Consider the following 24,708-nt stretch of genomic DNA (forward strand, 5'->3'; position numbering starts at 1 on the left):
AACAAATATTAGTTATGAGATCATTCAACTTGGAACCCATATAAAAGGAATAAATAATTAGCAATAATATTGTAATTATAATCATGATCATAATAATTTAAAAGAAAAAGAACCATAAAACAAACCCAGTGCCGTTTTATTTACTCCTGTCTAAAGCCAGCGTTCTTTCCTCCAAGCCTGTTTTGCCGCCTTAAACCAATAAACAGATAAATAAATAATTTCTCTCGGGGACATGGAAGGGGGCTTGTGGGATACATGTGCAAGCTACACTTCATACAATTATGATTTTTTTTTCCTTTCTTCTTCTCCTAAATAAGTAAACATTGGCTTTCTACATTGGACAGTGCGACCGAGTGCAGAGTTTTTCACATCTTCAGTTCACATATATACGGTGTGTTTATGGCATTCTATCAAATAGCGGACATTTTCTTCCTTTTTAGTTTTTGAGAATGACATTTCTTTATCCTCAGCATTCTTCTTCTGTACAATCTCAACCAGCACAGCAAGGTAATATCAATTGGTAGAACATTTGGCAATAGAGATGATATGCTTCATAAACCATTCTTGACTTGCTCCAATTATCTATCTGGTAAAACAAATAATAAAAAATCTTCACCCAGGCTTGTGCCTAAAGGAAGGAAACGCTTTATTCAAGAACAAATGAGATGAAACCCACTTCCAGCCAAGACTAAATGGCAGCATTTCCATAGCAACCGCCTCTTTCATAACTTAGCCACTTCATTGCCCCTTTAGTTTCCCATCTACAAAGTGGTAAAGTATTTGATAATAGCTGATTTGCTAAATGTAAGTGACAGTGGTGTTGCTATAAAAGGACCAGAATGAAGTGTGCGTATTAATTAAGGAATGCTTAACTGTCTCTGCATTTACGAAAGAACGATAAATTGTCCCTCGCTCGTTCCGCCTTCTACACGTGACCAGAACTCCTCGTGATGTCAGCTCTGCGGACAAAAGTTAGGCAACTTAAAAAAAAATAATAATAATAAATTAAAGACTTGGTCGTACGCAACATTTGTATCTGTATCTGTATTCTGTACAATACATAGAAACAGTTTGTGAATTCTTTATAATCCTTTGATAACTGAAAACTTTTACAGAAGAAAGGAGAAGAAACGTAACCCATTCTTTTTTTCCTTTTTTTCCCTTTTTTTTTTTTTTTATCCAGTCTGTTGTAATATGATCCTCCTTCTTTGTTTTCAGTGAAGTACACAGTAGCCGCAGTCACTACAACTTGCAGGAATGTTACACCAGCCCAGACACGACTCCAGTTTAGCAGATACAACCGTGAAGGGGAATTCAGAACATCGGCGTGATATGGTTACAGTTCGGTCGCCCAATAAAATAGTTCTGGGGATGATCGGTCGTGAGGGCATATATCGTACATCCTCCACTTGATTGGCAGGGAGTGGGGCGGGGCCTCTTCAAGGCCAGTTTATGTCACGAACACCGGAGTTCTATACCCTGCTCTGAGGTGGAAACGTCATCTCAGCACGTGTCTTCAAGAGTGAGACCGAGAGACAGACGAACAGACAAACAGACAGGCAGCTCCTTTTCAAACCAGGGCTGGGCGGACACGCCCCCCTGTTGTGGTGGTAGTGGAGACTATATGCTATGATCTGCTAGAGGTCCATATTGGGGAACTTGTAGAGCTACGGTCAATCCAAGATTCCGTATTAAAGTAACAGGTAGGGTGAAATTACAGAATCCCTCCCCCTTCCACTCCTTTCTGGGGTTTAAAGTTCCGTTTCTCTTTGACGTCCCCCCCCCCAAAAAAAAGTCTTTTCAGCACTGCCCTTTGGCCCGGCACCATTTGTGACAATACATTCAGTCCCCGCTTTCATCAGACCGGCGAATTCCCAATCCCAATTGTCATGAGCCACAGTTAATGTCACACACAGTATATCGATCCAGGGGTGGGCCAGCTCAGTCCGTCGGTCAACAACACAGAATGTTTTTCGTTGGAAAGTTGGAAAGTGTGAGAATGGGCTGGGGAGGGATAGAAGTCTCTCGATCGGCTCTATAGACTGGTGACCAGGTGGGAAGGGTCTATCGGCGGCTCCTCGGGCGACGAGTCGGACTCGTCCTTGTTGCCGGACACCATGTATCCATCGCTGCCACCGCGGCCCATGTGGTAGTAGCTCTGCAGCTCGTGGAGGTGATTCCTGGAGCCCAGGTTTGGCATGCTCTTGTAATAGACGTCGTCCAGCTCGGGAGCGGTGGCGCTCTTACAGGGCTGCAGCTCGCCGGAGCTTTCCTCCTCCCCGTCCGTTAAGCCGTTCACCTGCCCGTCCGGAAGGTCCGTCAGCACCGGCATGCTGGTGTACAGCGAGTCTCTGTGGTTGGGCGAATGCGTGTGCTCGTCGGTGTGCTCGTTGGTCAGCAGGGGGAAGAAGCTCTCGCTGGTCTCTTGGGGGATGCGCCGCGGCCGGGAGAAGCTGTGCGGCGGTGGCGGAGGTGGCGGGTGGCTGTCGGGCGGAGGGGGCCGCGGCGGCAGGAGCGGGGCGTTGGACTCCTCCCTGATGATCTCCAAACCCGGGTTCTCCTCGTGGGGGAAGGCCGCGGGGTTGTCCAGCACCATGGGCCCGTTGTCCTCTTTACCGCTGCCCACGCACCCGCCAACTCCACTGCTGCTGCTGCTGCTGCTGCCTCCCGCCATGCTCCCTGAAAGTCAACCAGGAAGGAAGAAAAAGTTGCAGTGCTATGGCTTGTGACGTGGTGATGAATTCAGCGGAAAGAAAGAAATTACATTTTCATATTAAAAGCGGATACAATGTGAAAAGTTTTTTTAATTATTTTTAATTAAAAATGTTTTTAAAAAGCCTGTAATTTAATCTTTTATGTGTACAACTTTAATGATTTCTTGGAATAGAGATTATAAATAAAAATGTAAAAAAACCTAAGTGTTCAGCTGCCCCCAAGTGGCTCAGTTTTTGCAATTTTAAAGCCACTGAACACCCACACAGGTATTTTCAGTTATGCTGGCTGATTAGAACAGTTAATTCAGTCAGTTAATTCACAGCTTAAAAAACAGGTTTTGCAACACATTGCATTCAAAGCAAATACAGTGCAAAGTTAGTCGCCTTCTCCTGGTTTGGAGGCTCTACAAAGAAGGAACTGAAACCAGTCACCTCCGTTGGCCATGCTGCTGTTCACCAGCTTGTTCATCAGGTTGTGGTTGCGCTCGGTGGTGCCCCTCTCGTGGTTGTTGAGGTATGACGGGATGTAATTGGAGGTCAGCTCCTTGAGGATCTTCTTCTCCAGGGTGGTCTCCTTGTGGTTGCCGTGGGTGCCGTAGCCGCCGCTACGGTCCAGGATCTGGACGCAGTCGCTCAAGTACTCGCTGCTGGCCATGCTGTAGTTGTTGGCGTGGTTGCCGTTGAGAGGGAGCGTGTCCATCACACTGGAGTCCCTCGCGTTGTTCAGGATACCCTCTGTGGAACAAATAGTCCAAATAATAATTATTTATTTATTTATTAGGATTTCTCAAATAAACTAATTGGAATCCTCAGAAGAGAGATTTTAATTATTGTTTGATATCATAGCGTGTGCTGTGAAGTGAGGATTAGAAAGTAGCAAGGGTAATGTTCTTGGAGGGAGAAGTGCCCCGAGCTCCATAATTCATGTACTTTTTATTTTCTCAATTACAGCACGACAGCGATACGCACAAAAAAGAGTGAGAATGTCACGGCAAAAATAAATATGTTCTGGAGTGACATTCAAAGTTTTTACACTGTTTTGACAGCATCTCAGTGATAACCATTTGCACATTTGATTAGCAATATTTCAATTAAATGAGATTCAATTGCTTTTTTGCTTAAAAAAATAAAATAAATACTATGTATATATTGTCCTACAGAAAATTCTATTTCCCAGAGAATAAATCTGTGACAAATCGAAAGAGACCAAAAAAAGAATTCGATGTTATATGTTATAAAATGTAGCCCCTACTTGTGTCTCGGTACGGTGCTAATGGGCAGCATGAGGGAGAAGAGAGAAAACAAACAGACGTGAGTTCAAACACGGAGAGAGACAACTCAGCAGCAACAGAATCAAAAGTTGGACGGTAATTGGAAGGCATGATGGAAAATGTCTGGTACTCTATCATAGTCTGAGGCACCATTGGCAACCTTGATATTATATGGTTTGTTAGTGTTATTTAATACAGAGAAAACATTTTAAAAAAGTAGAACAACATACAGCAGACGTGCACTAAGACAAGCAATGCAAGTCCCAACCGACACCAAAAAAAAAATGACATTGGAAGCGAAGCGCATGCTGCATGAAATTGACCATTAACCCAAAATAATGCAAACACATCATGGCTCCCAAGTAGCTTGTAAAAACCGCAAACCGGCGACACGTGCGCCGTGATGCACGTTTCGATAAATCATCACCGGCATTCTCCCCCCCCTCCCGTCCTTTGTGATTGAGACTGTTGCCGTGTGATGGGTCGCCTCCACTCGGGAGCCACAATGAGGCGGGATCAGACCAAACAAGTGTATCACAGGAGCAGGGCGTTTAACTATGAAACCGCCGTGCAAAAGCAATGGCGTGCAAACAAATGAAATGTGTAATGTTAATAGTAGGAACATCAGGCACACCTTGGGTGTTGTACATGCCCACGGCTGGGTTGTTATAGACTGCCGAATCCCCCAGGAGAGTGTTATAAGGATTGTTAGTACCATGGGGACGAAGGAGAGCATTAGTTATAAGATGATTAGCCATGGCTCCTGGTACAGGCAGATAGAGAAAAGGGAGAGGAGGAGCGACAGCCGGAGTGGAGAGAGAGAGATGGAGAGATGGAGAGAGAGAGAGAAAGAGAAAAAGACAGAAGAAAAGCAACAGCCAAGTCAAGAGAGAGAAAGAGAGAAGCGCACGAGGAAAAAGAACAAAAAAGAACAAAAAAAGAGGGCAGAGCGGAGAGGTTGAAGGAGAGAGTCGTAGACGTTGCAGAGTGGCGGTAAGTGAGGGGGGGGGGGGGTGGAGAGAGAGAGAGAGAGGGGAATAGGGAGATGGAAAGGTGAGTGTGTGGAAGAAGGAGGGAGAGAAGAGGACAAGTAAATCAAACAAGCAAACACAGTTTGAGTGTGAAAGCCAAGAAAAAAAGCTCGACAAGTCGTTCTCGCAGCCGCCGCATACCAGGCCGAGGGAGGGGACGAGAGAGAGAGAGAGAGAGAGAGGGGGAGAGAGGGAGAGAGAGAGGGAGAGAGGGAGAGAGAGAGAGAGAGAGAGGGAGAGAGAGAGAGGGAGAGAGGGAGAGAGAGAGGGAGAGAGAGAGAGAGAAAGAGCGAGAGAGAGAGAGAGAGCCCGAGACAGTGCGAGATAGAGAGTGCGAGAGCGAGAGAGAGAGAGAGAGAGAGAGCGAGAGCGGGAGAGAGAGAGGGAGAGAGGGAGAGAGAGAGAGGGAGAGAGGGAGAGAGAGAGAGAGGGGGAGAGAGAGGGGGAGAGAGAGAGGGAGAGAGGGAGAGAGGGAGAGAGGGAGAGAGAGAGGGGGGGAGGGAGAGAGAGAGGGAGAGAGGGAGAGAGAGAGAGGGAGAGAGGGAGAGAGAGAGTGAGAGAGGGAGAGAGAGAGAGAGAGAGAGAGAGAGGGAGAGAGAGAGAGAGAGAGAGGGAGAGAGGGAGAGAGAGAGGGAGAGAGAGAGAGAGAAAGAGGGAGAGAGAGAGAGAGAGAGGGAGAGAGGGAGAGAGAGAGAGGGAGAGAGAGAGGCTTGGACAAGAATGTGCTGCAGTTCAATACGCGTGAGCAGAGGAGCAGCATGACTACAGGATAGTTAATGGACAGAGGGGCCACAGGAAGAACAAAGAAGTGGTCCTGGTGCATTTCCTTCCCCAGGTGGGAGACACATGAAGACGCTGCAGAGGAGCAGAAGACAAATGGCCGCGGCAGCCCCGTGCATCATCCCTGGGGGTGGCGTCTGGCAGCACGCTGCCTCTAAGCGTCTGTCATGCGGCAGAGTGTTTATCTCAAAGGAAACGGACCGACATTTAAGTTGTCCGACTCCTTCGTGGAACGTTATAGGACGCCACAGTTTGGTTCGTATTCAAATTCATAAGCTATTTCGGAATCGAGAACTTGGCCGAGGAAACGGAGCTCCGTGGAGGATGGAGAAAGTGTTCATTCAGAGTTCATTATTGGGATAAAAATAAAGAGGTACATAAATAATTAAATAATAAATAGATAGCTAAATGAACAAATTAAGTCATTAATGAATGAATTAATAGATAAATAAAAAAGTAAAAAATAATAATGGATAAATAAATAGACAAATAAATAAACTAGTTAATAAACAAATAAATACGTACATAAAAAAATATGAATGTTCCTAACTACTTTATATATACGGTTCTAATTTGCACCCCCACACAACAACAATTTGACGTTATTGTGTCTTCTATATAGTGTGCAAACACATTTTACTCTCTCCCAAACAAATCAATCTCCATCAGCCCATCCTTATTCACTACTAAGCCACAGTACAAATCTACTGTAAGTAGCACCATACTTTAAAGTGTGAGGGAGGGGGGTCTGGGGGGGGGGGTCCTAAGCCCTGCCTCGCTAAGTGTGTGATAATTCAGGAGGTGACACACACCGTGTCTGCTCGAGCATCAATCTGTCATGCTAACAGCTTATTAGTGGCCCGAAGGAAGCGAGGGCCACACCTCGAGACTAACAAATGGCAGTGTATTGCGCGCATGTGCGCGCGCGTGTGTATGTGTGTGTGCGCTTAAAAAAATGTCGAGGTGTCTCTGTCCTCGTTACCCTCGCCCCCAGACAGCTATGCTGATGGAATCCATTCTTCCAGCAACTTTCTCTTGAGCCGCAGCTCAGAATACAGAGAGCTGAACTTTAAAAAGCTCTGTAACTCACAGCCGCCTCAGATAGTGAGATGGACACGCAGTACTTTCCTGCACCGCGGGGGAAACGCTACGTTTGAGAATCGGCTCAACCCGACGCAACACGTTTTTTGGCTCAAAATAATAAAGCATTATTTCTAAAACTTAACACAAATGCTTTAAAAGATGACCCCTAAAAGTCAACTATTTTGAAGCATGCGGCACCCAAAAAAAACTAAGTATTGAGTGATATTCACAGTCTGTTCTGCTAATCGTCCTCTCTCCAAGATCACAGCTCGACTATCAGGAGTGTGTAGGACTTTCCTAAATGACGGAGCTGCAGGAGCATTACGGGAAGCAGATACGGTGACAGTGATGAGGATGCGAATGCTGGGCCATCCCCGCGGTTACCTCGGTTGAGCGTGGCGGAGCTGTTGATGTCTCCGGTGATGAAGGAGGACTCCTGCTTCCTCACGGTGTCGTTCCACATCCGCCTGATGCGACTCTATACGCGGGAGAAAGGAAGCGACAGAGGGGAAAGGGAAGGAGTGGACAAAAGACAAAGAGGAGTAGCAATAATGAGAGGGAGAAGGAGTTCGAAGAAGAAGAACAACAAAAAAAAAGGAAGGAAGGAGCGAGAGGGAGTCAGGGAAGGGAGGACGTGGCGACGCAAGAGGGAGAAGAACCGTGGTCAGAAACGTAATACGTGAAGGTGCGACGTGCAAAAAGGGAGGGCAGGTAGGGAGGCAGTGAGGGGAGAAAGCAAAGAGACGGCCAGCAGGAGAGACACAGGTGAAGAGGGGCGGGGGAAGGGGGGGGGGGGGGAATAATCACCCGTCAATGCAATTTATAATCCATCTGTCAGCATCAATATGTGAAGGTGTTAGTCAGGGTTTGGGCTAACTTTCCACTTTCTTTTTCTTTTTTAAAGGAACAGTGTGTATAGAACAAAATATACATAACTGTGTTTTAATCGGTGCATAAACGCCAGAAACTAAGAATGTGTGGTGTTTTAGTCAGCTTAGAAAAAGGCATTTCTATCTACGCAGGGAGCCATGTTGGTGAGAGTTTAAATGGTAAATGGACCTGTACTAGATCTTTTCTAGTCTTCCGACCACTCAAAGCTCTTTAACACTACATGACATCATTCACCCATTCATACACTGGTGGGAGGAGCTAAGGTTCCACCTGCACATTAGCAGTAACTAACATTCACACACATTCACTCACCGTAGGCACAGCTATGGGAGCAATTTTGGGGTTAAGTGTCTTGCCCAAGGACACATCGACATGGACTAGAGGAGACAGGGATCGAACCGCCGATCTGCTGATTCTAGGATAACCCTGCTCACCACTGAACCACTGGCGCCCAAGCCCAGTACTAAACGGGCCCCGGTACCTTAATTATTAAAGACGCAGGGAGCAGAGAGGCCGCTGTGGTGAGGTGACCAGCTGACGTAAAGGACACTCCAGTTGACGGCAACCGCCCTTGTTACTGTACGTGCGATACAATATTTGAAGGGGGGGAGGGCGGAGCTAAGGATAGTTATGTTGCCCGCTATCTGCAACCTCACCACTAGAGGCCACTACATCTTATACACTGTTCCTTTAAACTCTGCACACGTGTCGTTTCTCTCACACATTAGATGCCGCCGCCCCCCCCCCCCCCCCCCCCCCCCCCCCATGGCGCTCTCCGGCCTCACCTGAGAGTCTGCCGTGCTGTAGCGTCCAGGTGTGCAGGCAGGTAAGCTCACCTGTGAGCCCGTGGAGTAGCGGCCCGGCGTCCGCGACGTGGTGGTCTTGCTGGAGGAGGAGATGGACGTCTCCACGCTCTTGCCGCTGCAGCAGTGGGTGCGCAGGCATTTGCCGTACTCTTTGCGCACCTGGGGGGGGAGAGGTGGGGGAGGGTTACGGACGGACACGTGGACACATGTATTCAAAAAGCACAGGAAGTGACCGACGTTCCAATGTTTGAACTCGCATTCGCTGAAGCATACTCCTAAGATGACGCACCAGAAGAAAGTCTGGAACGGCTTAACCTGATACAGCGACCCCCTTTAACTTCTTGTGCTCAGATTCCTTGTGCAAACACTAACTCCATGAACAAAAAAAAAGATGTGGACATTAACAGATTAACTTCATAAACTCCCCCCCCGCCCCCCTCCCGCCACACCCGCATCAACCCCAAATGTTATTACTGCCACAAATCCATCTGAAATGGACGCCCCCCCAAGAGGGAGACACCCGATGCGGCGCGTACACACTGAACATCTGCATTTAGATCCCAATCAAGTTTCGAACAAACAGGGCCGTGATTGCTTTTTAACAAGCTGGTCGGACCGGCGGGGCGGCCGTGTGTTTGCCGCGCGCTCTGTTTGAACAGCTGTGCTCTGAGCTGCTCCATGCGTCTTGGGAGAAAAAACGCTGTTGGATCACGGCCAAAGAAAACCTCAGCGCTGTTCTGAGGACATCTCTCTCAGGACACCTGATCCCATGGCCTAACACATACTTAAGTGCACTGCGCGTGCACACATACACACAAGTGCACTTGTTTACTGGTTATACACTTAAAGGATACAAACTCTCGGCGGGGCTGCAGCCAGACAAGAGTATTAAGCATCTGATGAAGCATCTCTCCGTGTCCTATTCCTCTTCTGTGCTCCCTGACAGTGTGTGGGAGACTCCCAGACATATCCCAGGATGTGTAGAGGCTTCATTCAAATACATGTATAACAGAAGTGATACGCATGTGCTCACCAGTCCTAGAGGCCAACCAAACGCTGAACATATATAAAGGGGATCATCAAAGGGGGAGGGGGGGGTCGATTTGAGTGAGGTTAAAAAATGGAAATCATGCATTGAACCACTAAGAAAAGACACATGTTTCCTCGGCCTGTGTCCAAGTTTTGCACCAGCTAATGCATGCATTTTAATTTATTTTCTCTTGTAAATGTATTACCATGATCTTTAATATCATAATAAAATCATAATCATAATCCAATCAGAGTTTCTTCTCTGAATATCATCCCCCTTTCCGTGACTCTGTAATTACAGTTTATTTTTCATTTTGACCAACAATGGTCCTAATACGGTGTCTGATGTTGGAATGTGTCATTTTTCTGTGCGGGGTACCAAAAGAAACACTGTTCCCTGCTGCCAGGAGGCCAGACAGTTTAACCAGAGAGAGAGAAAGTGAGGCCGTCGTTGTGAAAACATGAGAGAACGGAGCAGAGCCGGTGGGGGTTACCGATCAAACCCCTGACAGCTCCCCTAGTGTTTGGCGCCCCCCCCCCCCTCCCCCTCTCCCTCCCACACTCCCAGTGCTGATCGATGCTACAGCGTGTGTCTGCTGCAGCTTCGTCTCTCGCTCACCTTCTTCTGCAGTATGCAGTGGAAGATGAAGATGAACATGCCCTGCAGGGAGTTGAAGATGGTGAAGAGGTAGGCCATGATGACGGTGCTCTCGTTGATGTACATCAGACCGAAGGCCCAGGTCAGGCCCAGCAGACACAGCAGGGCTATGGCCCCGATCACCCAGGACCTGGAGGAAGGAGGAGACGGAGAACCGACGTTCATATCACTTAAAAATGTCCTACTGCTATGTCGAATAATACGTTAAGTACATATTGCAATTTGAGGCTTTTCCTGGAGCTGTTCAGCCAAGTTTAATGCACGTGGGATCACGAGGTCGGGAGAAAGTGGGTTAGCGAAGGGTTCACTCGGAGTCCCAACGCTGCGGGTGTGGGATGGAGAAACGCAGCGGGAGGTTTTTGCCCAAAAAGAATCCTGCTCTTACGAAAAAGGGCAGAGAGAGAGAAAACGGAGAGAGAAAGCGCACTTGATACCATCTCAAGAGACGGAGGCGGAGGTCAGAAGCCAGCTGACGTCAGCCAGCTGTAAGCTCAATGATGGGAGGGGAGGTGTGGGGGGGGGACTTCTTCCAGAGTTACATCCGAAATCCATCGCTTCGGAAGGGGTCGGAAGGTGTTTCTTTTACAGGCAGAAGTGGGTGCTGGAGTCCGTTAGTCATACTTTAATGGAACGGACTTTAATACAAGTTTTCAAGGCGGTGAACCTCCGTTTCTTCTAAAGCCTAATATGTAGGAGTGAGTCATTAGGGCCAAATGTCAGAGGAATGTGGTTGTGTCGAGGCACAAGTATGCAAGTATGTCTGACCGCGTGCGTGTGCGTGTGTGTGTGTGTGTGTGTGTGTGTGTGTGTGTGTGTGTGTGTGTGTGTGTGTGTGTGTGGGCTCCACCGGGCAGTAAGTAGAAGGACATTAAAGCCATTATAAATGACATTTCCCCACTAAAGGTCACCGTTTTCTGGTGTGCCGAGGCCGCGATGATGGCTGTTAATTTGATTGGCTGACTGGACAGCGATCACCTCTCATGCAAGGGATGGGAGCCAAAAGGGTGGAAGGGGAGGGAGGGGAGGGGAGGGGCCAAGAGGAGGGAAGAGGGTGAGATATTAGAGGAGTTAGCAGGAAGGAAGAGAGAAAGAGGAGGAGAGTAAGTGAGCGAGACCGCGGGTGATTGATTCGATGTTGCCCTCTGTGGCACCGCTCAGGCGAGACAGAACCTCCAATAAAGCTCGTCTGACGACCCGCTTCGATAAAAGGGTACACTCATCCCTCACTTCTCGCCCCCTCATCTCTCCGTTCTCCCTCTTCCTTACAGCAAACCCCCCCCCCCCCCCCCCCCCCCCCCCCACCCCCGAAGCCGCGTCACCTCTCCCGGCACCGTTTTCCCCCTCGCTTCACGTTATAATATTATAATATTTCAATAGCGTGTCGGGTTTATGGGTCAGAGGAGGCTCACAAATCACACATCAACACGTAGTCCATTTCACAAGGCAGGTTAATGGTTAATTTAGAGATATGCTACAGACTGTGGGCAGGTTCTACGGACAAACACGACGACAGGCAAACCGATGACACATGTCTCCGAGAAGACGTGAAGGCATCCTGGTTGGAGGGGAGGGGGAGGGGGGGGGGGGGGGGGGGGGGGGCCTTACCGCAGCCAATCCACAACAAAGGCAACTTGTGGTGGCTTGGAGTCAGAAGGAAACAAAAGCAAGAAAGAAAATAATAAGACAAAAATGGTGCACAATGATGATGATGATGATTAACAAGTAAATGCACCGCAATAAACACATGACTAACATAGTGAAATAGATTAAAATCCACCCAGCCTTTTCATGTGCTCAAAAAGACAAACGAAAGTATTTAAAGGGGGAGGAAATAAAATGCGTCACGATCTTTCATCGGGGCCTTTTCTTTTTGATTGAGCTCCCCCTGCTCTCGCATAAAAGCGACGATCAGATGGTTTTCACGAAAAACTTGCATCCCACTCCCGACCGCCGTCTTTAAATATACATTCAGCAGTAATATTTAAATGATAGATCAGACGGGGGTGAGCCACTCCGTGATTCACATGACAGATTGGTGCCTCGGTCGGGCGTCGCGCCAAAGCCACGGCACACTGTTTGAATTAGGCCGGGCCTTTTGTCTCCGGAGACACAACGCGGTCCCGATTGGTTAGCTCAGCAGACAAGAGTTAAGTGGGAATGAAGTCATATTTGAGTTCTCTGAGGGGGCGCTGTGAGTAATGACATGACTGGGAATAACAACGCGATGGATTCAATGAGGAGCTTCTTGAACTGATGTCAGACAAAAGTCTGTTTCGTGTTCTGTTTCTCAAAAAAGAATAAATAAAAAAAATAGGATGACAAACATTGGATTTAAAGGAACAGTACGACACTTGGGGATATACGCTTCCTTGCGTTCTTGCCGAGAGTTTGATGAGAAGATGGATGCCACTCTTAAGTCTGCGAGATACACAAGCAGTTGGAGCCAGCAGCTTGGTTTAGCATAAAGACTGGAAACGGCTTACATTCTTTGATTAGTTTAGAAACTGAAGTGTAAAAACTATACTTTGCCATTTTACGTGAGTTCAGGGCTGTTTCTCTCCCGGCCAACATATAGTCTGGCACATAATCTTCTGTAAATACACCACTTGTTGTTTTTTTGTCTTTGGTTACTTGTGCAGATGAAACAAATGGAATATTCAATATTGAGTTCTCAAGGTAGGTCCCGCCAGGGGGATTTTGTTGGCAACCATCATTTTCTGAAAAGTGCCTTTAGCATTCTCTCTACTGGCCATCAGGGGGCGACTCTTCTGGTTGCAAAAAGAAGTCTGATTGTATAGAAGTCTGTGAGAAAATGACTGTACTTCTCTCTTGATGTATTCCCTCAGTAAAATCTCTAGTTTCAAGTCTTCTTCAATACAGCATGATGTCCATTTAGTAAATGATGGTGCATTTAAAGTAAAATATACCATAAAGCAGGGTACGTTTAGGGCGGAGCTACATTACGACTGACCGGTCACTACCCCGATAATGTCCAGTCTGAGAGTTGCCTGTGTTTTCTTCTTACAACTTTAACTCTTTCACAGCGTGTTTAGACTTCATGAAAGTTTCTGGGCCACTAACTTAGCTCCACCCTCTTGCTTCACTGGTTGCATAAAAACAACATGGCAACGGCCAAAAACCAAGATGGCGTCGACCAAGCGGCCAAACACGAGGCTTCAGAACTTGAACAGTCCCCAAACCAACGAGGTGATACGTCCACTCCTTCTGTCCAGTGTTTGGCCAGCTTTATGCTAAGCTAAGCTAACATACTGCTGGCTCTATATCTGTACATTGAAAGGACAGACACAAGAGTTCTCTCTATCTTCTGATTTAACTCTCGGCTAACAAGCCTATTTCCCAAAATGATGAATTATTCCTTTAACTCCCACTCATAAGCATGCATAATAATAATAATAATATTAATAATAATATTAATAATAATAATAATAATAACCGCATGCCTACATGCTACTTACTTGATGTTGTCCAGACATCCAGAGTCTGGTTTGAGAATGGCCGTGTGATGGAACATCTTATAAAGAGCGATGCCGAGGAAGATTACATTCAGCTGGAACACACGGGGGCACAAGTTAATATTCTGCAGCAACACGCCTAATTAAAGACACAATGTCACCAACAATTCACTCACTCACTCACACACTCCCTCACACACACACGCACACTGCATATCCTTTTATTTCCCCACATCCAGCAGTAATTGGCTCGGGGACACAGTATCAGCCCACAATCAACAGCCCTTTATATGCTCAAAATACTGCAGCTCGAGCATGCGGGCTGGGAGGCGGTCATTACAGCAGTCATTACCGTCATCATCGAGGATCGTCGTGACAACAGAAAATCCAATCCAGCCCATTCTATCGGCCTGGTAACGCACAGATAAAGGCGGTCTGACAATGGCTGTGTACGTTACCAGTGGGCGGTCCCACCTGCGCCGCTACCCACCTGCGATGGCCTGCCTGACATTTCCCCCCCAAAAATGGATGCAGAGCGTCGGCGTGCATGCTGACATTCACCTAACTGGGAACACGTCCTCGTCGCTTTCATTCTCTCTCACCCAAACGCTGCTTTTCAGATATTCTTTTGTCGGCCTGTGTTTGCCAACCCGTTGATATGAAAGGAAAACGGTCAAACTGAGCTCCTTCCTCCTCCTCATGCTGTGTAGCGGGCTGCCTCGCAATAAAGTAGCCAGGCCCGGGGGGGAGGAGGAAGCACAGTGCCTGGATCAGAAAATAAGTGGCAACATGACTCCTGGAGAGTTCTTATCGAGATCTGCCTTTTTTTTTTTTTCTTTCTTTTTTTTTGTTGCGCTTGATCTCCTTCCGAAGGTTTCCCAGCTCGTTGGAAGGCGTGCCCACTCGAGAGTTAATCCACGAGCGGGATTTATTCAAGTTGACACGTGACATCCCTTCCGCTTCCACGTCTACCATGTGGGTGTGCACGTACGAGCGTGCGTGTGTGTGTGTGTGTGTACGTGTATGTGTGTGTGTATCTCACCATAATAATGAGCGTAGCAGGGCCTATAAAGCTCCAGATAAAGTACGTGTCCAATCGCAGCCAGCACCTAGAGAGACAGAGACATGGAGAGAGAGAAAGAGAGAGAGAGAGAGAGAGAGAGAGAGAGAGAGTGAGTGAGAACTATCGTGCATAAGAAACAGACCAGGGGGGGGTTGGAGGGGTGGGGGGTACGATGCATAGGGGATTTAATGCATGCTCCGGTCTCCGGATGGATGTAGGGTAGCAAGGATTTACCATCGGAGGACAGGGCATGCATCATTTTTACACACACACACACACACACACACGCACAGGAGGCAAGGGGGGGGGGGGTAGCACATCACTTTACGCCATTTATCAAATGAATCACGATGGAGGGAGGACAAACGGAAAAAGTGAGAAGAGAGTTGTGGGATGAAGTGAACAGACTAAACGCACATTACACAGGGAGGGGCGGGGGCGGGCGGGGGGGAAGAGCGCCTGTGATAAATTCACCTTTACTCCCCCCCCCCCCCCCCCGCCCCCCTTAGGGCACATATATATGTATATACAACACGGCCATCATCGCAAAAATATGACGCGGTGGTCGGTCATTTGAATAGTGAGTTATGAATGCAGCCCTCGCACATCACCGGGGCTATTTATGGAGTCTGGGAATGGTCTGAGGGTGAGGTTAAAGGAGAGGGGGGGCATGCATGAACACACACACACACACACGCACACACACACACACACACATACACACACAAGATATACTAAATAAGAAGATATACTGCTCTATGCTAAATCATATCACCCAAACATCTTTACTCGTCAGTCGCAGTAACCCCCCCCCCCCTCCTCCCCTGAGTGCCCTCCACTGAGGTCAGACCCAACGGGCTGCAGTGTGAAAGGCGCGGAGAGAGAAGGAGAAAAAGAAAGAAAAAAAGCCGCTGGAGCAAAAATGGCCGACTGATTCATGACCAGCTGCTTTTGCATTATTAATCTTTCAATTTCCAGCACATTAGAGAGCCCTCCATTACGGGTCCCCGGCCGTGTCACTGAATCCTCCATTAGGGCTCCTTTGCGAAGTCACTGCCACCTTCATTATGGGACTCAGCGCCACTGGCTAATATGTGGAGAGGGCGGAGGGGGGGGGGGCGCGTTATGTGACAAGGTGACACAGCAGGCATGGCAGATGATATTTCCAGAGGTTTTTGTCTTGTGTCGCGCCATGTCAGACATGACGAGCGGGGACATTTTTATGGGGGGGGGGGGGAGGGGGTTGGACCAATGAGTGAGTCATAAAACTTATTCCCGGATTTAACTTTTCCGTCCAAAATGGACATTACCGGAAGAAAATAGATTGCCTGGGTGAATTTTGTTAATTTTTTTTCATGTTCTGCCTTATATCCTTATTTTTCACTCCCACTGATTTGAGTGTGACTACGTTATTTTTACCAAACACAGCACGCCATTTCTTTCTCTTTTTTTTTACGCCAATCCACAGCGACCGTCTCAAGGCAAGTCTCCCAGTCTGTTAGCTAATGGCACGCCGTCTGATTATTCATCCCGAGCTTGGCATTCAGACTCTCATGTTTTAGTGATCAGCGCCACGATGAAATATTGATCTAAGTGGCATACGGATTGGCGCGGCATGACAGTTAAACAGTGCTAACTTCAACCCCCCCCCCCCCCCCCCCCCCCCACGTCTTCAAAACTAAGATCTGATGTGTAGCTTAGCGGAGAGCCACCGGGTCTGCAGTACAAAAGGCCTCACAGAGCACGTGAATCATTTAACAGTCCTATAGTGTGCTGTCATTATTTATTTTTTTCTTTCTTCCTCTTTCTATACGGAGACGCTCATTTATAAGTCATTGATTTTGGGCGGAGGAGTTTTTGCAAGTTTTTGAAACGCAACATCCACATTGGTAACGTCCCCCATTGGTCCTTATGATTTCATGCGGTCCCGGAAAAAAGAGCAGAGGTCGCATTATCTGCGCATTACGCCCGTAACATGCATATGCATTTCATATGCAAATCTTTTTTCTTCTTTCTACAAGACCCCCCCCCCCCGTACGAACGGCGGCGTGGACGGTTCCCGCATGTGAAAGGCATATTATGTTAACCCAGGTGTATTTCTAGGCGGTCTATTATGCATGTGCTTCGTCCTTCTCTTGGATCTGCCGTGTGTCTCGGGGTTGGACGACTGGAGCATGCATGAATACCGTGTATGCTCTTAATGTATATGTCCCCCTCATGCTTGGTGTGTGTGTGTGGAGGGGTGGGGGGTGGGGGTGGGGGGGGGGGGGGGGGGGTGGTATGTTTACTAGCGTGGACGTGTACACACACCCTGACAGGCTATTCCATCACTCCTTTTTTTCCCCGCGTCCCTCCATTCTCACACTCCCCCCCCCCCCCCCCCCCCCCCCCCCCCCCCCCCCTTCCATCACGCCCTTTAAATCCTTCCATATTCACACATTGCCACTACTGTGCTCCCGCAGGCACTCTGCGGCGCATCATCCCCCCCTCCCTTCTGCCGTATTGACTCCTCAGAAGTGCCACAGCTCGCGGAGTCCACTGTGGCAGCCAAAATGACAGCAGGCACTCCAGCCCCCCCACCACACCCCTTTTCCTCCCTTCATGCTATACGCTCTCCTCCCCCCTTACACTCGATCGGTGCCGTAGCTCCTGTAGTCCACCGCCGCGGAGACGGCCACTATGACAGCAGGCACGCCGTAGCCTGCCAGGTAGAAGTACTTAGTCCTGGAGTGTTCGCTCTCGAACACCTCCACCAGCATGATGTAGAGCTGCACCCCTTCCAGGAACATCCAGGTGAAGGCTGCCAAGAAGAAGAAATGGAGCAGGGCCGCGAAGACCGCACAGGCAATCTGGTGAGGGATGGAGAGAGAGAGAGTGAGTGGGTGGAGAGGATTTAAACACTAACACATCCCACAAGAAATGCACGGGAAGTATTTAATCTGAGTGAGTTAGAAAGTAGAACTAAATATATACACAAAGAGTGCGGGCGAAAAGGAAGTAATAATTGATCACGTTAAGAGAAGGAAATGTGAGGGATTAACAAGTGGGTCGCAGAGACAGCCGAGGGAGGGGATGAGGCAAAGAGAAAGGGGAACTCACAATCATCGCACACTAAACTACAATTACGGCGGGCGGACGGACTCAAAATCGCTCAAAATTTTTAGATAGCCCCCCCCCCCTCCTTCACTCTCCATGTCTACAGTCCTCTAAGAAGATAAATGAGGAAACAGAAGTGACAAGTCGGTGCCGCCGCTGATTGTCCACATTTCAAACAGAAGTGGCAAAGCACTTCTTTCAAAATGGGCCGAGAGAGTAGGAGAGAAGAATGAGAGGGGGGCGGGGGGGGGGGGGGGGGGGGGGGGGGGGGGGGGGGGCGGATTCAACGCTGATGAAAATACAATGTGATATTTTTATATTTTTTTATTTGTCAATGCCAACGATGGAGCTACAGCAAAAATGACTCAGCGGCTCTGCGTGAAAGAAACGAAGCACTCACAAAATGTGGCACATTGTTGGGAAAGGGGATTTTAAGCCATCATTAGTGCTGAACCGCATGTTTTAAGTGAGCTACATGATAATAATACTGTGAGCTAATTGTCCAATATATATATATATATATATATATATATTAAATGATTGTACCATTGGTACCCACCTGTACCGAGCATGGATGACACGTTCACACTGAAAGTGAGTAAGTGGCTTTTTAAATCGCATTGTTAGGAGCCAGTGGAAAGTGGCGGATGAAAGGAATGTGAACGAGCTAGAGAGGCGGATAATAAAATTCAGTTTCCTGAATGTCTAAAAAAAAAAATGAAGGAAAAAAAAGAGAAACACAGAGCAGCAAAGAGTTGAGCAGCGAAAAAAGAAGAAAAAAAATGAAAGCCGGATATCAAACCTGAAACCGCATTGACAATGTTGGCAACAGGGTAGAGAACGAGCGGCGAGACGCGGCCCGTCACGTCCATGGCATCTACAGAGTGTCTCTCTAAATCACTGAGAGCCAACCGGCAGACTTTCATGAGTGAGAGAGACAATTACCTAATGTCTGAGAGACAATGAGTTTAGGGGGCGAGGGAGTCACTCATTTCCATTTCTAATGATCGCACAGTGTAGCTTACACACACACGGAGGCGCGTGAGCGCATTCACACACATTCACACACATTCACACGCATTCACACGCAGGTAAGAAAGAAAAAAGAAAAAGAAAACGAGTGGCTGCTCATGGAAAGTCATTTTCATCTTTCCCTGCTGGAATTGCTGGCTTAACCGTCTGAGAGCTAAGTGACGCCTAAGATGTTAATGGGGGTCAGCAATAGTCACCGGTAATTAACGTCACACACAAGTACAGCGGCGCACGTACATGTGATGTCACATGATACCTCTCATGCAAACACACACACACACACACACACACACACACACACACACACACACCAACATACACAGGCGGAGAGTTAAGCGAAACTCAGGGTCAAAACAAGTAAATGATGTTTTCTCCTGAAGGACTCACAGTCCGTAATGATTCACACGGCTCACACGTGAAACAAAGGCTACCGCACTCGGATGTGAACAATGTCCAGTGAGACCATGACAGCACACATCAAGGTTTCCTACATTATATGTGGATTATGGTTGGGTGACCTTGCACAGTGGAATTAAATGGCAATTTCTCATCTCAGGAATCTGACCCATATGACTTCTGTGTAAGTGCTTGCATCCAAAGACTCAAGGTTTGCCCCCCCTCCCCTTTGTGCCCTCATGTTCCAAAGATATACAGCAAAAGTGCCCTCTTGGACACCCCTATTGTCGATAGAATATGAGGAAGCGCCCTCCTGGATGCCCTTCCAGTTGAGAAAACACGATGAGGGGCCCTCTTGGCTGCTCCTACGGTCGTTAAAACATGAGAAAGTGCCGTCTAGGGCGCCCTTCCAGTGGAGAAAATATATGATTAAGTTCCCTCTAGCATGCCCCTATAGTAGATACAACATGATAAAGTGCTCACTAGGATGCCCTTACAGTGGAGAAAACATGATAAAGAGCTGTCAAAGGTTCCTTTCCAGTGGAGAAAACAAGATGCCGTGCACTAATGGGTGCCCTTAAAGGGAGAACATGTGATGCAGTACCATAAAGGCTGCCCTACATGCTAGAAACCCTTCTGCGTTCTGGTGCCCCACCGCATGCAGCTGATGCCCTTTTTTTTCACTTTTTTTCCACCCCAGCCCCTCAGACAGCCTGCGCCCCCCCCCCCCCCCTCTACAATGGTTTAAAACATCGAATGCGAACCATAGGGATGAGCCAAAATCGGCACTGTGCATCATTACGGACGGAGCTCGGCATCGGCTGGATGTTTCTCCTCAAAAGCAGAATATTTCTGTTTTGGTTCCTCCTCATCTTCCGCGTTCTTTTCAGTTGCAAAAGCTGAGCTCAATTCCACACGAGCGGCGCAGGTCGTGCATCATTAACCGTAATAGAAAGTCCAATCTGGTACGGTTCGGGGGGGAGCGGGAGTGAAACGTAGAAAGTGAGCAATTAGATGAAAACTAGTGAAGTCATTTTCTTTTCTTCTTCTTTTTTTTTATGCACAGGCCTCAATGACTGCAGAGAGCGGCACCACTGATGGAATCAAATCGAGTCCACTTAAACCAGTCAACCCGCTACTCTAGAGGAGGTACCCGAGCAACCGCCCAGTGCATGGAGATGTGGAGCATGCGGCCATGAACAGGCTTTACTTGAGTGCATAGCTGACGCAGAAGAATGAGGATCATTGTATTACTTCCTTGACATTTTGATGCACACAATGACACACAGTCAATTCAGAGTGACACAGAGACCCAGAAATAACCCCAAGGTTAGTCTGAATGTCAACATGCATCATCCTGAACGGGCCCGGCTCGTGACTCGTGTACAACGCACCACTGTATGCAGGCTCAGGTTTTGAGGAATTTAATTCCTTTCTGTAACACATTCCATGTGTGCATTATCAACATACTAATAATGCGTTATTAACTAATAATTACTAAATTACTAAAGGACCTGCTTGAGTAATTATAAGCACTGCTCAATATTCAGAATCCTTTATAACAATAAACCAAAAACATTATAAAGCAATATATAATGACTGAAAAGGTACACATTATTATTTTATAATGGCTGGTTGCTCACTAACATTTTTTCTTCTGCAAGGATAGTACCTTACAATACATAAGTAATTAAGGTAAAACATATTTTAAAATGTATCATGTGTTGTTCTCGCATAGGTGTAATGATGTAATTTTGGTTGATTAATCATGCTTATAACTTTACTATCACATAAGCAGAGTATAACGCATTAAAAGTGTGTTGTTCCGTTATCATCACACTAGGTAATGCTCTAGGTCTGTGATGTGTGCACACTCTAATATAACACAGGTTGAACTCCTCTTCACTGCCCTCATATGGGCTTTGTTTGTAAACCTTCTATTTTCCCATAATATCCCCCCTCATAACCAACAGGATTCCCTGGCAAGAGATAGACTGCAGCTTCTTTAGCCTGAGGGGGGGGGGGGGGCAGCACAGCATAAACATCAGCTAAGCTACAACAAAGCAAATACACAAGCCTCACTACATTATCCAGTCAATGAGGACGTCTCTGTAATATGCACTGTGCATTGTAAATCCCTTCCTTTGCAACTGGGGACTCCAAAGAACAGGCAACCCTGCATATTTAGGTCAACTTTCAGGGAGTCTAACAACCTGACTGTGCCAGTAATAATGTCAGAGCAATGCTGTGGTCTGCTCTTCTGTCTTGTCGGCAATCCTCACTGTGAAGTGGTTTATCTGAGGGGGGGGGGGGGCTCTAACGCCCAGTACAGTGATGATGTCACGGGGGAACTGAGCATGCGCAGTGCAAACAATGCCCCCCTACATTTTTACAACAAAAGTTGCATAATCCAGGCTAGTTCGAATACAAAGAAATCCTTTTTTTTTTTCCAACAGCCTCTCAGAGAGAAATGTCTTGTTTTTTTCTTCCTGTTTATTCCTGGAACACTTGAATGTGGCAAATCTGCCCGTTTCTTATTCATGTTGCCGCGATGCGGTCAGACATTGACTGCAACCACTTCCTCTGCCAACCATGCAGTAGTGGACAGTTATGCTACGCCCGTGCCAAACACAGCATGAGTGAAAACACTTTGAAATGCAGCCTGTGTGCCAAACAATTGCTTGTATTCATCTATTGCAAAGGTGTCAAGCCCCGATTCCGGCCCGCCACGTCATTTCATGTGGCCCGCGACGGCTTGAAAGACATATGATCACCTTTTCTTATAAAAAAATGTCCGAAAAAGATCCCGTGCTTTTATTTTGAAGGTAATTCAAAAGTGCCGTCTGTTCACTCTCTTTCGTGCTGCGTTCACACCAAAAGAGAAGCGAACTCTCGCGTTGCTTTACTGGCGTGAGTTTACTCAACGGACTATTTGTGATCATTCGCTTCATTCGCGCTAGAAGCGCCGGAGAGGAGGCGTGGCTTATCGCCATGGAAACAGTTTAATTACCATTCACGCGCCCGGCGGAAATGACACGTTAATCACATCTATACGCATCTGTGCATTGACTTTGTATTAAAGAACATCCCCAGTTCTCCCATTATGAACTCCTCCAGACTCAGGTCTATGTCAGTGGTACACTAAGGTTGAAGTGAGCGCTGCTTAATGTTTTTCAGTATTTACCTACTAATAAGGTAATCGAAAGAAAAGTTAAAGTTGTACACTTTTGAGGCTTTTTTAAACTACTTCTCACTAGACTTTTTTATTTCATGTTTGTGTATGAAAGCACTGTTGAGTATTTTTTTAAAGTCTGAAGTTACTGAATAGTTATGTATGTTGTATTACCTTGTGTCCTTAAGATGCACTTATTGGTTTATAATTGACTGTAAAAGTGAATATTTCTAACTACTTTTGTTGTGCATACTGTGATATTCTTTACTATCTCAGGTTCAAACTGCACCATCTTTTCATTAAATCATTTTGAGAAGTTGAAAATGTTGCTCGATTTGGGTCTCGGCTTGTCGTTCAAAGGTGATGGTGGGAGGGTTCCACTGTCCAATATAGTGTCTATACTGTCATATATATATTTTTACATTTATATAAAATGCATGTACAATATTTGTACACTCGAATAAACAATAATCAAATGAAAAGGCAGTTATTTAACAATATGCTCGGGAGTAGTTTTATACAGTGTTACAGTTACAACCGGCCCTTTGAGGGCAGCCATGATGCTGATGTGGCCCACGGTGAAAATGAGTTTGACCTCCCCCCTGATCTATTGCTCCCCTATCCCAATAACGATGAGACGTTGGCCTACCGGCTGATCGGCCCGGTTGATCCCCACCAGGAACAGCGACTCGGCGATGAAGAGGCTGATGCAGAGGTTCTTGTGGATGGTGTTGCGGTCGCTCTGCAGCCCGCGGAAGAAGCAGAAGGTGAAGATGCAGATGAGCAGGCACACCAGCGACAACAGGATCCCCACCCACGTGATGACGTCCAGGAGCAGGTCGTGCATGCTGTCCGCTTTCTGTGGCGAGAGAAGAGCTCGTTGTGGGTTATTGGATTCGGGGGTGAGCATACTGTACGTGAGTCATGCTGTTGAAACATACTGAGGGAACAGACAACTCTCCCATCACCCCATCCCCTCCCCTGTCTGCGGCTGAGTGTCGCAGAGCGTTCAGGGCCACGGCGCCGCGCCGCGTCGCACAGGTGTGCCGGCTCTATCCATCAAAGTCCTCCGCAACCTGGCAGGCGGAGCAATGTTCAACTCTGCGCCGCTGTGATGGATCTACTTCTCAAACCCCCTCGCACTGTGTTCACAAAAGGGCCGCCGAGCTAGCTCTGACCATGAACCCCCCCCCTCACCCCCCCTCACCGCCCCTCCGGAGGGAGCGATCGGGTGTCACCACGCGACACCCAGAGGTACGAGAGACGGTTTGTGAGGAAGGAACCTAACGCAACAAAGGAGAGGAGACAAAGAAGGCTTATCCCACGCGCGGCGGGACAATACGGTTTTCATCCACCGCCCACAGAGGCTCATGAATATCTAAATAAATGGGCCCACTTTCACCTTGTGATCAGTCATTTTCACAATAGGATAGGACCTGCCGCTCTTGTCTCCCTCGTTGCTGCGTTGGAACCTCCAGAGACGTATGTATGTTTATTTTTTGGGGCAACCCAATTGTCATCATTTGGCTTGACGAATCAGTTGTACAAAGTTTCTCCTGCCAAGTATGATTACTCAGTACTGGAGAGTCTGCAGAGGTCTAATCTATTTTCCAGATGTTGTGGTCTCTTTCCTTTCCTTCCTCCCCAATCCCCCCCCCCCATTTCTTTCTTTTCTTTTTTTTTTAGACCAGCCTTTCGCCAGCCACCGCTAATCGAATGATGAACAACTGACCCTTTGACCCTGCCCATCCCCGGACTGGAAGGCGCCGCAGAATGAACGCCTACCTTCACCTCCACGTGGGCCATGAGCACCGCGAAGCTGGTGAGGTGTGTGCACGAGCAGCTGGTGTGCGTGCGATTGGTGGCCAGCAGACGACAGTCCTGGGTGGACCAGATTCCCATCATGGTGCGCTTGGAGTAGCTCCAGAACGAACAGTTGGGATTGAAGTTCTCCTCCGAATGCTGGGGGTTGAGGGAGGAGGGAGAACACGAGAAAAGAACAAAATTGAGAGAGAGGGACAAAAGGGAGGAGGAGTGGAGGGGAGGGGTGAGGAAGAGAACGGTTACTTAGTCATGGGGAGGTGGGAGGTAGAAAAGATGGAGCGTCGGGAGAGCCAAGGAAGGTGCGAAAATGGTGGGAGGAATTGGTGGAGAAAGGGAGGGAGAGGAAGGAACACGGAGAGGGGAGTCAAGCACACACAACAACAACAAAG

The 24,708-nt window shown here is 47.6% G+C and overlaps 1 protein-coding gene across 1 annotated transcript in view; it reads right to left on the reverse strand.

Moving 5' to 3' along the window:
• Nucleotides 1–1,823: 1,823 nt before the first annotated feature.
• adgrl3.1 (adhesion G protein-coupled receptor L3.1) overlaps nt 1,824–24,708 on the reverse strand; it is an 86,474-nt gene continuing 63,589 nt past the window's right edge. Inside the window, exons 13-22 of the mRNA XM_034545454.1 lie at nt 24,281–24,457; nt 23,145–23,354; nt 17,428–17,648; nt 14,779–14,845; nt 13,740–13,831; nt 10,225–10,432; nt 8,607–8,735; nt 7,264–7,357; nt 3,162–3,449; nt 1,824–2,637 (exon numbers count right to left, since the gene is read on the reverse strand). Of these exons, the coding sequence (XP_034401345.1) occupies nt 2,036–2,637; nt 3,162–3,449; nt 7,264–7,357; nt 8,607–8,735; nt 10,225–10,432; nt 13,740–13,831; nt 14,779–14,845; nt 17,428–17,648; nt 23,145–23,354; nt 24,281–24,457 (2,088 nt within the window). The 3' untranslated portion in view covers nt 1,824–2,035. The remainder of the gene's footprint in view (nt 2,638–3,161; nt 3,450–7,263; nt 7,358–8,606; nt 8,736–10,224; nt 10,433–13,739; nt 13,832–14,778; nt 14,846–17,427; nt 17,649–23,144; nt 23,355–24,280; nt 24,458–24,708) is intronic.

Source organism: Cyclopterus lumpus, chromosome 1 (assembly GCF_009769545.1).
Source record: "Cyclopterus lumpus isolate fCycLum1 chromosome 1, fCycLum1.pri, whole genome shotgun sequence".
NCBI lineage: Eukaryota > Metazoa > Chordata > Actinopteri > Perciformes > Cyclopteridae > Cyclopterus > Cyclopterus lumpus.